Source organism: Esox lucius, chromosome 11, assembly GCF_011004845.1.
Source record: "Esox lucius isolate fEsoLuc1 chromosome 11, fEsoLuc1.pri, whole genome shotgun sequence".
In the NCBI taxonomy this organism is placed as follows: domain Eukaryota; kingdom Metazoa; phylum Chordata; class Actinopteri; order Esociformes; family Esocidae; genus Esox; species Esox lucius.
The window spans coordinates 23,731,020-23,748,540 of record NC_047579.1 but is presented as its reverse complement, the minus strand read 5'-3'; the positions used below and the strand labels follow the sequence as shown (position 1 = coordinate 23,748,540).

At 40.8% G+C, this 17,521-nt stretch overlaps 1 protein-coding gene across 1 annotated transcript in view; it reads right to left on the bottom strand.

Annotated features, from left to right (window-relative positions):
- The window catches only part of LOC117595221 (nuclear GTPase SLIP-GC-like), a 772,829-nt gene that overhangs the window by 383,060 nt on the left and 372,248 nt on the right, over positions 1-17,521 (bottom strand). Inside the window, exon 18 of the mRNA XM_034295128.1 lies at positions 17,066-17,193. Coding sequence (XP_034151019.1) covers positions 17,066-17,193 — 128 coding nt within the window. The remainder of the gene's footprint in view (positions 1-17,065; positions 17,194-17,521) is intronic.

Here is a 17,521-nt window from a genome sequence, read left to right as displayed (position 1 = left end):
GAGTGGACCATGTTCTCCACCGCCATTGTCGAAGCGGCCGCTCGGAGCTGTGGCCGTAAGGTCTCCGGTGCCTGTCGAGGCGGCAATCCCCGAACCCGGTGGTGGACACCGGAAGTAAGGGATGCCGTCAAGCTGAAGAAGGAGTCCTATCAGGCCTGGTTGGCTTGTGGGACTCCTGAGGCAGCTGACGGGTACCGACAGGCCAAGCGGACTGCAGCCCGGGTGGTTGTGGAGGCAAAAACTCGGGCCTGGGAGGAGTTCGGTGAGGCCATGGAGAAGGACTATCGGCTGGCCTCGAAGAGATTCTGGCAAACCATCCGGCGCCTCAGGAGAGGGAAACAGTGCCCTACCAACGCTGTTTACAGTAGAGGTGGGCAGCTGTTGACCTCAACTGAGGATGTCGTCGGGCGGTGGAAGGAATACTTCGAGGATCTCCTCAATCCCGCTGTCACTTCTTCCATTGAGGAAGCAGAGGATGAGGGCTCAGAGGTGGACTCGTCCATCACCCGGGCTGAAGTCACTGAGGTGGTCAAGAAACTCCTCGGTGGCAAGGCACCGGGGGTGGATGAGATCCGCCCTGAGTACCTCAAGTCTCTGGATGTTGTGGGGCTGTCTTGGTTGACACGCCTGTGCAACATCGCGTGGCGGTCGGGGACAGTGCCTCTGGGATGGCAGACCGGGGTGGTGGTCCCTCTTTTTAAGAAGGGGGACCGGAGGGTGTGTTCCAACTATAGGGGGATCACACTTCTCAGCCTCCCCGTGAAAGTCTATGCCAGGGTACTGGAGAGGAGAATACGGCCGATAGTAGAACCTCGGATTCAGGAGGAACAGTGTGGTTTTCGTCCGGGCCGTGGAACACTGGACCAGCTCTATACCCTCTACGGGGTGTTGGAGGGTTCATGGGAGTTTGCCCAACCAATCCACATGTGTTTTGTGGATTTGGAGAAGGCATTCGACTGTGTCCCTCGCGGCATCTTGTGGAGGGTGCTTGGGGAATATGGGGTCCTGGGTCCTTTGCTAAGGGCTGTCAGGTCCCTGTACAACCGAAGCAGGAGCTTGGTCCGCATTGCCGACAGTAAGTCAGACTTGTTCCCAGTGCATGTTGGACTCCGGCAGGGCTGCCCTTTGTCACCGGTTCTGTTCGTAATTTTTATGGACAGAATTTCTAGGCGCAGCCAGGGGCCGGAGGGTGTCAGGTTTGGGGACCACACAATTTCGTCTCTGCTTTTTGCAGATGATGTTGTCGTGTTGGCCCCTTCTAACCAGGACCTTCAGCATGCGCTGGGACGGTTTGCGGCCGAGTGTGAAGCGGTGGGGATGAAAATCAGTACCTCCAAATCCGAGGCCATGGTCCTCAGTCGGAAAAGGGTGGCTTGCCCGCTTCAGGTTGGTGGAGAGTGCCTGCCTCAAGTGGAGGAGTTTAAGTATCTAGGGGTCTTGTTCACGAGTGAGGGAAGGATGGAACGGGAGATTGACAGACGGATCGGTGCAGCTTCTGCAGTAATGCAGTCGATGTATCAGTCTGTCGTGGTGAAGAAAGAGCTGAGCCGCAAGGCGAAGCTCTCGATTTACCAGTCAATCTACGTTCCTACTCTCACCTATGGTCATGAGCTTTGGGTCATGACCGAAAGGACAAGATCCCGGAAACAGGCGGCCGAAATGAGCTTTCTCCGCAGGGTGGCCGGGCGATCCCTTAGAGATAGGGTGAGAAGCTCGGTTACCCGGGAGGAGCTCAGAGTAGAGCCGCTGCTCCTCCACATCAAGAGGGGTCAGCTGAGGTGGCTTGGGCATCTTTTTCGGATGCCTCCGGAACGCCTTCCTGGGAAGGTGTTCCGGTCCCGTCCCACCGGGAGGAGACCCCGGGGAAGACCTAGGACACGCTGGAGGGACTATGTCTCCCGGCTGGCCTGGGAACGCCTCGGTGTCCCCCCGGTAGAGCTAGAGGAAGTGTCTGGGGAGAGGGAAGTCTGGGCATCCCTGCTTAGACTGCTGCCCCCGCGACCCGGCCCCGGATAAGCGGAAGAAGATGGTATGGTATGGTAGTTTCAAGCCATAATATAATGGTTTAAATATAATGCAAAATAGAATAACTGGTTTGCCTAGCTAACTAGAATTACACAATTGACAACAACCCAGATTTTAAGAAGTGTCTCCAGGCTTGCTATTTCCACCGACCTTACATTCTAGGCTATAGATAGCCAGTTGTGGACTGATGCTGGCCACAGAAGAAGTCATTCACATGAAAGATGGTGCCCGTTATATGGCAGCTATCCAACTTTGGCAGGCCGCTATTATATTTCTGGTGGTTATCACAATCCAAAGGACTTGTAGGCAAGCCATCAAGTTCATTTGAAAGTTCATTTAAAAGACAATACTAACAAGGAACTACTATTAACTGAATCTAACTATCCAATCTAATCTATCTTTCCATTAATAAAATAACCTTTCAGTGGCATGTCTGAGAGTGGCAAACTAAAATAAAATTAACTTCACTGACAGGTTCAGCCTTCCACTCAAAACGGGAACTATTAGATTAACTGCAAATCTTTGGGTTTCGGGAACTCAGATAACCTGCTAATGTTACACTGTAATAGGTCAGCTTAGTATTTGGTCTTTTTATGGATGAAATAATTTTTTTTTAAGTATGACTACTTAAATAAAGAAACTCTTTGTCTTGTAAAACATCACCAACAGAACAGAAATAAAAGAACAGCTATGGAATTCGTTGTTGATTAAGTCAAATTAGTGTAACCAAAGGCTACTGCTACAAAAAAGCACATTGAACCTCGAATTGCAGATAGAAGCTGTAGCTACTTACATTGATAATAGGTGTTCAAGAAATAATGATGTTGGTCCGTTTATGTTGTGGCCACCCCTTTATCCTACACTAAACAAGACTGATCATTGTCTGACATTGTCTCTTTCCATTTGCATGAAATGTATAAAAGTCTAAAGGTTGCGGTTGCCTTTGTTCAGTTCAAGACAAGCATATTTGTGGTAAGTAGGCAAAGAAAAGGAAGTGGTATCTTGTCCCAGTAGCCTAACTGCAAGTTCTGTCACAAGACCTTTGACTGCTGTATCATGCTGCCTGGGCAGGACAAGTGGAAACCTATAACAGCCAAGTTCTAAATAAACCACTGTTTCTTTCCCCCAGTGCTCTCTCCAATGTGGTCATGCACACAATCATATTAACCAAAGCTGAGGGAGTTAAAATGATTGACCCCAGGCACACGTGAGTTGCAGAAAGGTGCAGCGACCTTCCTATTAGAACTGCTGTGTGCTAATTTCTTAGTAGATCCAAACTTCTGTCAGATTGTCGACTGTGTCTGGCGGAGTCGTTTTACTAACTGAGCAGAGTGTGCCTCGCATCCTGGGAGTGAAAGCTAAGTTACGCCCCTGACCACACCTTACCTAGCATGTTATTGCTTAACTATAAAATGGCACTCTAAACCTGTTTTGTGTAATGTGTTTCGCAGTGCTCAGATTGGTACACCTTGCCTAGTGTGTAGACTAATGTACTCTAATGAAAAGTCAAAGTAGCTCCAACTGTTCATATGAACCAGGTGTAATGATGGACAAAACTAGTAGTGAAATGACATTTGTTGGATTAATTACACTGTTCTTTTGTCTTTTATTGTCTGTCCCATAAACGGATAAATTATCCAATATGTTTAAATATTGTACATGTTATGTGTCTTTTGTTACAAGTAAAAGTTTACTGGATTTTGAGAATTGCTTAAGGGAAAGAGTGACCAAACATATACATGAAAATGTATGAATGCTGGTTTCTGAACCAATGACTATACTCTTGTACAGATGAGGGATTAATACATAATCAACTGATTTCTTTACTTAAATGTTGACAAGCAGCTATTTTGAGACAATGTTTTATGTATGTGCATGAAACAAATGTTCATGATATTGTATGAGCCGTAACAAAATGGCTTTCTACCTTTTAACTGGCATGTTTCGGTCATTCACAATAACATGTGTATACAGTATCAGTCAACAGGGGCTGTCCAGGGTAATGTTGTTGGTAGTGACATCAGCCCATAGAGCCAAAGTAGAGATAAAAACATATCCTTCTAAAGAGCTTAACCAGGCTCTAGGCTGCAGGACATGGGTAGCGAGACACAATGGGTCATACTCAGTGGCACCTATTTAAATGTATCCAAAACAAATAACCCCAGGGGAATGTATCCGAGGCAACCAATTGTGCAACCAATAGGCCTACTGAAAACATGCAGTTAATAGCAATGGAACAGATCCAAATAAGTGTTATAACACGATAGATCTGCCTCCTGTCACATTTGTTGCAAGCAAGTTGCTCCTCATAACATGAAACATCAGAACATAGTCATTGTATTGTATAACCAAACATTTCTTACAGGTGATTTCTTCGGAGCCAGACCTTTTTGTTTGGAGAAAATGCAGGGATGGTACATACTGTGTTGGCTTGTGTGCTGCTAATATCACAGCCTGGATGAATGCAAAACCCTGTCTATGGGCATCCTGATATTGTTTCAACCTTACAACCTGAGACTGTCACAAAGCAACAACAGTGTCCAAATCCATATCCTGTCACTAGAGGTGTTCTTAACAATTTTATAATGTAAATCTAGTTATGATCCAAATGTTATAAACAGTCAGTCAGCATTTCAGGCCCATTACAGCACAGATGACAGAACATAGACATGGTTACAGACACAAATAGAGGATCTGATTTCAGACTATAAAGGCATATTATAGTCTATTTAGTCTATTTAGATTTTCAAAAGTAAATTTGATAAAATTCCAACAATATCTGTATCTCTGGGGGGCTCATATGTTGGGATGACATTTGAGGTCTTAATTCTAATTTGTCTGTTCTCACAGGGTGGGTGAATCGCCAAGACAAGTGAGGAAAGCATAGCAGAAGCCAAAGAACTCTCCCACTAACAGGTATAGAACAGAACAGTGTCAAAGAGCCCTCCCACTATCACAATAGAACAGAAGAGTGTCAAAGAGCCCTCCCACTAACAGGAATAGAACAGTGTCAAAGAGCCCTCCCACTAACAGGTATAGAACAGAACAGTGTCAAAGAGCCCTCCCACTAACAGGTAGGGGTAAGTGTCTCCAAACATTTGACTGGTACTCTACATAGAATATCCCACCAATGTAAATCCGTGCGTGGCAGACAGACTAGTAATTTAGCATTGACATCTAACTTAAATCCATAAATTGTGTCATGACAAATCTTTAAGCATGCTTCACATCTCTGTTCCTTTTCCTGTTCCTTGTTCCTAAGCCCAGGACTCTGGGAAATAATACCTCACGTTTCAACTTGATCCTAGAGTTTCTGAAAAGCAGACCCCAGGTGGTGAGAATGGGCAACCTCACCTCCTCTGCAATGACCCTGAGCACCGGAGACCCCCAAGGCTGCGTACTCAGTTCCCTCCTGTACTCCCTGTTCATGCATGACTGCGTGTCCACACACAGCTCCAACTTCATCCTTAAGTCTCCTGAGGAGACTCAAGAGGTTTGCCATGTCTGCAAAAACTGTCACCAACTTCTACAGCTGCACCATAAAGAGCATCCTCTCAGGCTGCATTACTGCCTGGTACGGCAGGTGCTAGCTGCTGATCGCAAGGCCCTTCAGAGGGTTGTGAAGTCTCCAGAGCGCCATCTCCCCACCGTGCAAGACCTCTACCAAACACAATGCCTTAGGGAAAGCATGGAACATCATCAAAGACTTCAGCCACCCAGGCTATTGTCTATTCCAACAAGGGTGTGTAACCCCAGGCACACAATAGTTGCAGAAAGGTGCAGTGACCTTCCTAATAGAACTGCTGTGTGCTGCTTGCTGATTTCTTAGTAGAGCTGAACTTCTGTCGGATTGTCCACTGTCTGACTGGCTCATTTGACTAGTTGAACATAGTGAGCCTCACACCCTGGGAGTGACAGCTAAGCTACGCCCGAGACCACACCACCTTGTGTGTTATGGCTTAACTCAAAAATCGACCTCTTGTCCTGTTTAGTGTAATATGTTTTATGGTGTTCTTGTTACACCTTGCCTATTAATGTATTGTAATGAAAAATATGTGTTTTAGGAAGTCTGTGAAGGTGCAATTTTGAATGGTGTCTTAATCTAGTGGGACATTCTGATGTCACACAAACAAGCCTATTCATTTTCTCAGAAGACCAGACATAGAAGGTGGGATATCAAAGTATCTCCAACTGTTCTTATGAACCAGGTGTAAAGACAGACAAAACAACAAAGTAGTGAAATTACATTTGTTGGATTAATAGTGCTATTCTTTGCTATTTTATTGTCTGTCCCATTAATGGATGAATTATCCAATATGTTTAAATTGTTTACATGTTATGTATCATTTGTGTCAGGTAAATGTTTACTGGATGTTGAGAATTGCTTAAGAAAAAGCGAGACCAGATGGCAAGCATTGAATGGCGCAAATTGAATACATGTAAATGTGTTTCTGAACCAATGTCCATACTCTTGTCTTTATACCTAGAGATCAGGGACTGATACATAATCAACTGACATCTGTACTTAATTGTTGACTAGCAGCCTTTTGAGACATTGTTGTATATATGCACACAGAAATTTTTTTCATTATGTTGTATGAGTCGTAACAAAAATATTTAAACTAGAATGTGATTTTTAGCATGTTTTTTATCCTACCTTAAACAAGACTGATCATTGTCCGACTATTCATGTTTTACTGTTATTTTCTGTTTCCATTTTTATGAAATGTATAAAAGTCTGAAAGTTTTGGTTACCTTTGTTCAGTGGAATGACAAGCATAGTTGTGGTAGGTAGGCAGGGACAAGGAAGTGGCTACATTTTGTTTTCATGGAGTGCAGCAAGCTAGCTTACTAATTAAAATATTGTGTGATGTAATGAGATAAATGTGAGAAGATAAAAGTTGAAGCAAATTTGTCTGCTGACGTATGTTCTTACTCTGGTGTATGCACAATAACCATGGAGGAGATTCAAGTTGTGCTGCTGTTGATTGTGATTTGTTTGATTTTACAAGTTATTGTGTAGATTGACCATGAGATGACTGAGACAGACTTACACCATCGCGCATAATTGTTTTTTGTTCTTTATCTGTTGTGATTTAATAAATATTTATTAAATCAGCAGTAAGCAAGACAATATGTGGGAGTGTTTTCGGATTTACACAAACAGCCACTATACAGCCACTATATTTGGTTCCCCAACTATTTATCACCAAAAATTTTAAAATGCAAAATACAAGGCAATATCTGCAAGGCAATATCTGGGTAATCACAGTTGGCAGAGTTTATTTTACTCAATGTTATTAAACAATATTATTTTACACAAATAATGAATTGTTGGAGACAGGAGTAGAATGCACATATATAATGTGTGTATGATTGATATTGGCTGCTTGAATAGTTTAAATGTATGTATGTTCAGCCTAAGGAAAAAAGGATTCACTATTTAGAAACAAAAACACACTTGAAACAACATCCTAACAACATTAATCAGGATGATTGACAGCATGCAACAGATTATGCGCCCCAGGAAATATGTAAAATATAGCTAGGACATTAATTCCTAACCATGGTAGCAACTTTTATGGTTACCACGAAATAATTAATATATTAAATGTCTCCTCATAATTATTATAAAACTGCAACAAAAACCTTTGTACAAATGCTCATGACAATTAACCCGTGGGCTGCGTCTCCTCACCGTTTACCTCCAAGCACCACCCCCCAAATGTTCCGGTACTACCCCCCAAGCAGGGACTTATTTTGTTGTAAAATAAAGTCTTTGCAACTGCGGTTGAAACGCGGATTTAGTATAACCGGCTTGGAGATTATCCTTTTTGCCTTTCAAACACATGTATTTTGTAAATAGTGTCCCAGAAGTTTGTTTTTATGTGTTATTATTGTAGCTGAGAGGGTTGTGATTACCTGGATATACAATACTTCATGATACCTGTTACAGAAAAGAATGTAGGACCCAAAATGTCCAAGTCGTGAAATCTGTAAGAGCTAGGAGGGTTTTAATAACAATCCAAATCCAGAATCCAAAAATGCAAAGAAAAAGGGCAAGCAAAAGGTCAATATGCTGGATGGTCAGATCAGGCAGAGGTACAGAAGGACTAGAGCAGAATCGAAGTCAAAATACAAACCGACAGACAACGGATTGGTTCACTGGTTAACACTGGAATCGACTAGAAAAGAAAGGCTCAGTAGAGTGGGAAAACAATACCTCACAAAGGACGCTACAAATAGGACTGAACTATATAGGAACTGATAAGGAGCAGATGCACAGAAACACATTAGTGATACTCATTAGGACTTACACAGGGAAGAAGGCTACGTTCAAAACAATACTGAAACAAAGTTACAAAACAAAATCAAAAACACAGTCAAACTCAGCCCTCACACCAGACATTGTGCAAAACAGATTACCCAGACCTGGGATGTGTTACAAAGGTAAACTTGGTAATGACATATATTGTAATGTCCAAAAACTGTACGTTATAAAAGACAATGTAAGTCAAAGTGAAAGTCGAAGAAGAAAAGTGCAAATTAAAATAAAATATTCAAAATCTTGTCAAATGTGGCAAAATCTGCAATTTAAGAACTATTTACAAATGAAAGGGGACATGTAAGGCTGTAATGATGGACATGAGTAGAAATGTAAGTCAGCACATAATCAAGGATGGGGGCGTGTGGTAGAAATGTTCTGATTCCATAGTACAATATTGCGGTATATCAGATTCTCAAATTTCCTGTCTTCAGTTAGTCCAAAATGCTGCGGCCAGACTTATCCTTAATTGTCGCAAATATGATCATATCTCTCCTATCCTCAGATCTTTACACTGGCTACCAGTTCGGCAGAGAATAGATTTTAAAATCCTCCTCTTTGTCTACAAATCTTTACACAACATAGCTCCGGTTTATCTCTCTGAACCTATTAATCCGTACATTCCGTCCAGAAGTCTCAGATCCCACGACCAGGCGCTGCTGGTAGTCCCTCGTGTCAGACTAAAGTGTAGAGGGGAGCCTGCTTTTGCAGTGGCAGGGCCTCGTCTGTGGAACACCCTCCCTCTAGAGATCAGAACGGCTCCAAACCTCACTGCTTTTAAGTCTTTGGTAAAAACATACCTGTTCTCTTTAGCATATTGATGATTTTTCTTGGGCTGTTTTTACTATTTTACATTTGTGTCTTTGTTTTAAAGTTAATCTTAGTTTAGATGTTCTCTATATGTTTATGGGTTGTTTTGCTGCTTTTATTTTTTATATGCTTGTTCTGTAGGGCACTTTGGTCTGTCTAGCGGCTGTTTAAATGTGCTATATAAATAAATGAACTTGAACTTACAATAATATCATATTGCTTATTTTAAGTATAATCCAGTCATTAAGCAAGGCCATTATGTGTTTTGGCTCTGCTCACTTGTACAGGATGTGCCTACAACAGATAGCTATAATTTTGGCTAAACTTCTCAAGGGCTGTAAACATCGTTATCTTTTGTTAAGTTAGCTGACTTGCGCAGGCTTAACTTGAGATGAAAGTATAAGCGGAGCGTCTGTTCCATATAGCTATTTATTCCATACATGTACACAGCTCTGTACATCCTTCCTCATCTTTGCATACAAGTGAACTCAACTGGCATACATTGCATACACAGAAGTAAACGTAAAACCGTAATACCTCAAATATAGCTCTTGTACTGACTCTGCTGAGATTGTTGGTTATTGCTCCAGGTTTGCAAATATAGAATAAAGATTTACTTGTGAATAGAATCTACAGTCTCTGTGCTTTTCACATTTAGTGATTTCCACGACAGGCGGCTTGTGAAAAGGACACGAACTAGCCGACTGAAAACACTGAGGAACCCGGTGTTGAAACACTTGGCCTGATCCCTTGCTGCCTCTATCTGGATTTCTTCTCTGGCATCTCTCTCCTTCGCATACTCAAATGCCTCTTGTGCCAATGAGCGCTGGGCATCCGCCCTTCTGTCCAATAGCTCATGGTCATGTGTTGTTTAATGGTTCTACCATCTTCCTCTGTCCTGATTATCACTTCCTTTTGCCTGAAAAATAAGTAAATAATCAAAATCCAATACAGGTAAAATCATTGCTGTGGTAGCAGAACATAGACTAACAAGGTCCATTGTAATGTTGTGCTGTTATATAACAGATGAGTTTCACATACATGTTAAAGTATTTTCATATCACTTGAACCAGACAGGATTGAAAAACAGTATAAAGTTGCATACTTTTCTTCAAAATAATTTGTGTCATTATTCAAGCTTGGTGTCTTAAAATTAGACAAAACAGCCATGACCTACTACCTAAGCTGTTGAAGTCCATTTCACACAAACTGCAGTTCTTACCATACAGTTTGTCTTGGCAGCGAGCTCATGTGAGAGATGGTGGGATGGGCTCTGTAGTGATGGGAAGTTTGACTCTTTCTGCTGATTCGGATCTTGTAAAGTCTTTCAGTAAAAACTTTGAATCTTTCGAGTCATTTCATTCATTTGAGTCTACAGCCACAAAGCCCCCTGGGGCCAACAAATGCTCATCATCATAATGTCATTTACATGTCTTTAAGCAAACGCTTGTTTTACACTAGGATTACAACTATGTTTATCATTGCAATCAAAAATTAAATACTACATTAATAACGGTGGGCTGTGAGTCAAATTAACTGTAACAAACATGTTGTCTCAATGCTACTTTCTTGATCAACTTTTCTTTGAGAACGTCAAACTAACAGCTGTTGGACAGAGACTAGGCTAATGCGCTGGAAGCCAGGGTTTGGGGTAGAACTTTTAAAGATTAAACTAAACAAGTCAGTCTTTCACAAGTCTTTTTTACGTAGGCAAAGGCTCAGTGTCTGATTTCATAGTTTATCATAATCAAAAATCAACTACTACATTAGCCTAATTATTTTAGACCTACCATGTGTCCAATTATCTGGTAAACATTATAAACATCCTTATAATGTTACTGTCTTGATCTATTTTTCTTTGCGAACGTAAACCTAACAGCCAATTCCGTGGTTGGGTAGAACTCCGCTGCCAGTCATTCAAATGACCAAAACAACTGTTCAATTGAACGATAAAACTGAACAAGTCAGTCGTTTATGAGTCTTTTTTACTTAGGCAAAGGCTCTGTGTACGATTTCATCTGTGTTTATCATTACAATCAGAAATCAACTACTACATTAATTTTATTTAGGATAAAACTGAACGAGTCAGTCGTTCACAAGTCTTTCTTTATCATCTGTGCTTTTCATGACATCAGTGGTCATTCTGCGAATGTATATACGTTGATCGGAGAACTGAGCTGGAGGACCGGGGCGTGAAGCAAGTGATCATGTTGTAGAAATCCGCTGTCAAACTTTCGAATAAATGTTACAATTGAACGAGTCACTAAAAAATGTGTTCAAAACAAATGAATCTTTCTCGAACTGCACATCACTAATGGGGCTCACAGAGAGATGAGCAGGTGTGTTCACACGGTGTCATAGTTAAAGCTGCTGTTGAGAGAAAATAGCTACAACCCATTTATAAAAGTATGTCATCAGTGTACAGCGTGTACAAAACTATGACTTAAAACCTTAATTTCTATAGTAATTTATTTAGTAAGAGTAGTAAAAACCTTTCATACATATTGGCTTCTGCAAGAGGATTTTGTTGTTCAGAATTCAACATACCATAACATACATTTTTAACATGCCATATGTTTTAACTAAAACTAAAACTAATAGTAAAGAAAATACATTTCAATCACACTGAATGGTGGTACAACCTCCCCATGATTTCAATGAGAAATAAACTCGTAAAAAGTACATGATTTTCAAATGTCCCCAAAAATACACAAAACAGAATGTTTTAAAACGAACCTATAGTTGATAATTGGTTAAAACATTTGTAACCTACGACATTATAATCTACAGTAGACCTAAAACATGAAATGTCCACCTTTTGGATGAAGGGTAAGTTGCAAAGAAACACATCCAGATCTAAATGCATGTATATACTTTCACCCTTGAATTAACAAAATAAACCCTCAACACATGATTACTACATGAAAAAAGTAAAAAATAATAATAATGTAATAGTATATTTCTGTAAAAGTCAGTGTAATAAAAAATGAAATAAACAAGAGAAACAAAACAACATCTAAAATGTAATATAACATTGTACATTGATTTGATAGAGAATGTTTCCCAAAAAGTAAAGGTGCAGGAACAAACTAATGGAAACTTTGGTAAACAGCAACAACTAAAGATTACCATATGAGGCTGGACAAGAACACATACCACATAAATAACAAACTTGTTTCCCAAAAAGTTGGGACGCTATGTAAAATGCAAATAAAATTAGGCAGCTTCAGAATGCAGTAATATGCAAAAAACAGAATGCAGTAATATGCAAATAATATATCCCTATATTTAACTGGAAATAGTACAAAGACAATCCATTTAGCACCCGGACTCTTACTATGGAGCCATGCATGTAATATGTGCACTCATGCACCCCCATACCATCACGGATGTTGGCTTTTGAACTGTGCACTGATAGCAAGACAGATGTACCCTTGTATCCTTTTAGCCTAGAGGATGCAGCATCCATTATTCCCAAAAATAATTTCTAATTTTGATCAGACCACAGGACAGTTTTTCCACTTCGCCTCAGTCTCTGAGATCAGGCCCAGAGAACGTGGCCGCGTTTCTGGATCTTGTTTATATCTGGATTCTACTTTGCATGGTAGAGTTTTAACTTGCATTTGTGGATGCAGCGACAAACTGTGTTCACAGACAATGGTTTTGGAAGTTTTCCAGAGCTCATGCAGTGATTTCCACTACAGAATTATGCCTGTTTTTAATGCAGTGTGGCCTGAGGGCCCGAAGATCACGGCCATCTAATATCGGTTTTCGGCCTTGTTCCTTGCATACAGATATTTTTATGGATTCTCAGGATCTTTGAATGAATGATATTATGTACCGTAGATGGGATCCTCAAATTATTTTAAATGTTACATTGAAAAACGTTATTCTTAAATTATTGCACTATTTGCCTGCGCAATCTTTCATAGTGGTGAACCCCTCCCCACCTTTACTTCTGAAAGACTAATCACTGGGATGCTCGTTTCATACCCAATCATGTTACTACCCTGTTGCCAATTGACCTATTTAGTTGTGAGATGTTCCACTAGGGTTTTTTTAGCAACAACATTTGTAGTCTTTTGTTGCCCTTGTCACAGCTTTTTTGAAACGTGTTGCTGGCATCAAATTCATCAAGTGACATCAAGTGGGCATATATTTTTCAAGAAACAATAACATTTCTCAGTCTCAACATTTGATATGTTGTTTTTGTACTATTTTCTATTGAATATAGGGTTTAAATGATTTGCACATCATTTCCTTCTGTTTTTCTTTACACTTTACACAGCATCCCAACTTCTTTGGAAACGGGGTTGTACAATGATGAGCCAAAACACTGACCACTCCCAAGTGAAACAAACAACGCTGATCATCTCCTAGGAAAGGCACATGTTAAGGTCTGGGTAGATCAGATGATAAGCGAACAAACAGTTTTCGTAGTCAATGTGTTGGATGCAGGAGTAAAGACCTGTTCAAATTTGACAAGGGCCAAATTGTTATGGCCAGACGAGTGGGTCAGAGCATCTCTGAAACGGCAAAGCTTGTGGGGTGCTCCTGGTCAGCAGTGGTGAATACCCATTGATGAGTACCCATTGACAGTGGTCCAAGGACGGGCAGGTGTACTCACTTTTGTTGCCAGCAGTTTAGACATTAATGGCTGTGTGTTGAGTTATTTTGAGGCGACAGCAAATTTACACTGTTATACAAGCTGTACACTCACTACTTTACATTGTAGCAAAGTGTCATTTCTTCAGTGTTGTCACATGAAAAGATATAATCAAATATATACAAAAATGTGAGGGTTGTACTCACATTTTGTGAGATAATGTACACGTGTTAGGCGATTCATAATAATGTATATTTTTCAATATAGTTAATGTGAAAGAAAATAAAATAGCCTAGCCAGACACACTCTAATATAACATGCTACACTGATTTAAAAGAGACTTTGTATCCCAATAAAGTAAAGGTACAGGAACAAATAAATGGAAACTTTGGTAAACCGCAACAACTAGAGTGTGCCGTATTAGATTTTTCCTCAGTATGTAATGGCTGGACCAGAAGATTGTCCAATGTACCACTGTCCATCTGCATATAAAAAAATAGATGTGCTTCAAATGTTTTAATTGAGAAGAAGATCTCATCAGATTACTATATCCTGTGGGTTGAAAAATAGTTGTGACGGGACACGTGAAGCCGACGCTTTGAAATTTCAACCCACTCTGCCCGAAGCGAAAGGGCCAAGGCTTGCATCTGAGCAACAATACCACATGATTGATGACGTTTGAAGCTTCGGACGTCACACAACCATCTGATAAGGGTTTTAAAGACATGGTGCTTTCCAACCATGCTTAAAACATATGTAACTAAATCAGACATCTGAACAGTAGTTAGCTGATTGTAGTGACTGGTATTAAGCAAAAGCGAGCCATCAGGTCGCTAATCTTCTTATAATCCCCAGTGACATCTGCATTAAAGAAACAAAAAAACTTGGTGGTCAAATTACTTGAAATCTACTTAATTCAACAATTTGGTTTAAATTCACTTAATTCACAAAGATTTTTACATTTAGAGATTGCAGTTTTCATGCCGTAAAGACTACTACCATATTGGGATGTTGGGATTAGAAGGGTGTAGCTTTGGGTTAGATGTCAACATGGGTCCTGTTCAGGTAGCCATACGTTTCTACCCGCACAGAATTGTACAACTGTTTGTATTTAGAAAGTGTAGCGCAAACATGCCTGCTGCATCAGTGTCACACCAATGACCCCACTGGAGAAAGCTAGCAGGTTCAGCAATCTTCCTGAGGCAGCCAGCAGGGCCAACCTTGGGACCTTGTCAGGGGAAGTATAAAGATGCCCCAGTAGAGCATGATGGACAAGGATTTGTAAATGCCAAGGAATAAGAAGTATGTTGCCAAACGATGCTGCCCTCAAAGCTGCTCTATCCCAACAATGCAGGAGACTGAGAAGAAGTGTGAAGAGACCGCCACAAGTATACAACCGCTCGCGCCCATTCATCCCAAACCACCACTGGGAGGCTGCCCCCGAGATGATGCAGAGAGCGGTTTGACATCTGTTTTTGATTTCCCCCTCACCTTCTCCTTTACCACTATTTATTTTAGTAAAACTCCCTCCAGGGCTCTGAACACTTCCAATGTGTCTGTCCTGTGTCTCTCCCTTTTACAAAAGGACAAACGACATCTAACAACGTTGTTATTGTCACAATCCTGGCTTAACTAAGAAGTGTGTGCTGGAATCCCTAAGTGCCAGAATAAAAATGTCTCTGGCCAAAAACAATGATTGTGCTAACAGGTGCCTGAGCCAACTAGAATAGAGTGTATAACAACACAAGACGACCATATTTGATGACTAACCCCTCCAAACCTGGAAGGTGCCATCCAATTGCGCTTCCCTTCGTGGGACTCCTCAGCTAATCCGAGAGCAGAATTTGATCCGTGGTCTTGCAGTTACTGATTTGACTACACTGTCTTTACCACTGCACTATTCAGGTGTCTCTCTTTTCTTTTAAATCACATCCGAAGTTAAAGTATATTATTGTTTGATAATTAAGATCATTTTACACCAGAATCCAAAGTCAATGAACTACTGGCTGTTTTTGAATAAAATGTAGTCCAAATGGACATTTTTATGAAACAGCTCTTCCAAAAATGTATGGTTTTGAGAAGTTTCAGAAATAGAAGGTTTTCAGAATTAAATTATTTCTCATCTGTGAATAGAACGGGGCGCCAATGGCGGACCGGCCAATTCTGGTGTTCTCTGGCGAATGCCAATCGAACTGCATGGTGCTGGGCTGTAAGCACAGGTCCCACTAGATCCCACAGGTACCGGTCCTGCTTCTGGCTTGATGCCCTCCTACGGCCCTGTCCGGCTCACCTTGTGTACGGCCCGTCTCCTGGTATCTCCTTCATGCTCGTGAGACTGTACTGGGAGACACAGCAAGCCTTCTTGCGACGGCACGTATAGATGTGCCATGCTGGAGGAGCTGGACTGCCTGTGCAACCTGAACGGTTCGTTCTGGTTCTTATCATTCCACTCCTTAAATAACAGAAGGAACACTCTCTGGACCTTGACTGAGCTTACATGCACCTAACCCACTACAGGAAATTGTCAAAGCACACGACAACCAAATTCTATTACTTAGACCTCAAATCAGTGTGAAGCTAGCCAATTGCAACACCTTCCGTGGGATTCCAGGGCTATTCTAAAGGATTTGAACACTGGTATCCACATGATACAAAAGCTCCTTAATCTTCTTATAATCATCTGCATTAAAGAAACAATTCAGTACAAGCAGAAGCTTTCATAAGCAAACTTCAAGGTTTTAAAACTTGATGGTGGTCAAATCACTTGAAATCTACTTAATTCAACAATTTGGTTCAAATTCACTTACAGGAGATCTTTCCATTTTGAGATTGCAGTTTTCATGCCGTATAGACTACTACCTTATTGGGATTAGAAAGTTCTAGCTTTGGGTTAAGGTTAGTTGTCAACAGGTTAGATGACACAAAACCATAGTGCTCTGAATTGTACTTGAGTTAGATTTCTTTACCTATTCTAACTATATTGGAATAGATAAAGATATTATGTTCCCTTTATTTACCTGGGAGGACCGAACTGTTGGGAGTCTGTAGTGAGATCTCGATTGATTTTTGTAGCTTACACTTCATCTCCTTTGCAATGTGATCCTAATACAGGAAAAAGCATAGTTTAGTCCATATTAGTCCACTTTCGTCAGAATCTTGTTTTTACGGTGCTAGGAGTTCATGCTGTAAGAACTATGCTTCTTGAATGTATTTTGGTGTACAGGGTGCCTTTTAGGAGTTGACTGAATACATGCAATACACTGTACTTCCATTCAATACCAACATACAACTTGTCAAACCTTCAGTTCGGTTAAACCATCCAGCATATCTTTCTTGGCCTTCTGGAAAATATTAGCTTTTTTCATGTGCTGATGTAGCTCATCTTTCATCTGTTGCAGATAACCGTTTCCTGTATGCATTGATGCATCTAAAACAAAGTAATATATTTTCCATAACCATTCATATTCTATTAATACATTCCACATTTATAAGAAAATATGTTCTCCAAATATTAGTCTAAAGGGCTACTTGATGGCATGTATAATGACAGATGTAACTGTTATTCTTAATGTAAGTGTATTTGTGTGTCTTTTATAATTTTCTATTGAAATGGTGGTGTATTAGAGTTAGGTCTGGAAATATTTGGACATTGACACAATTTTCATAATTTTGGCTCTGTGCGCCACCACAAAGGATTTGAAATGAAACAACCGAGTCATAATTGAAGTGCAGACTTTACGCTTTAATTCAGTGGG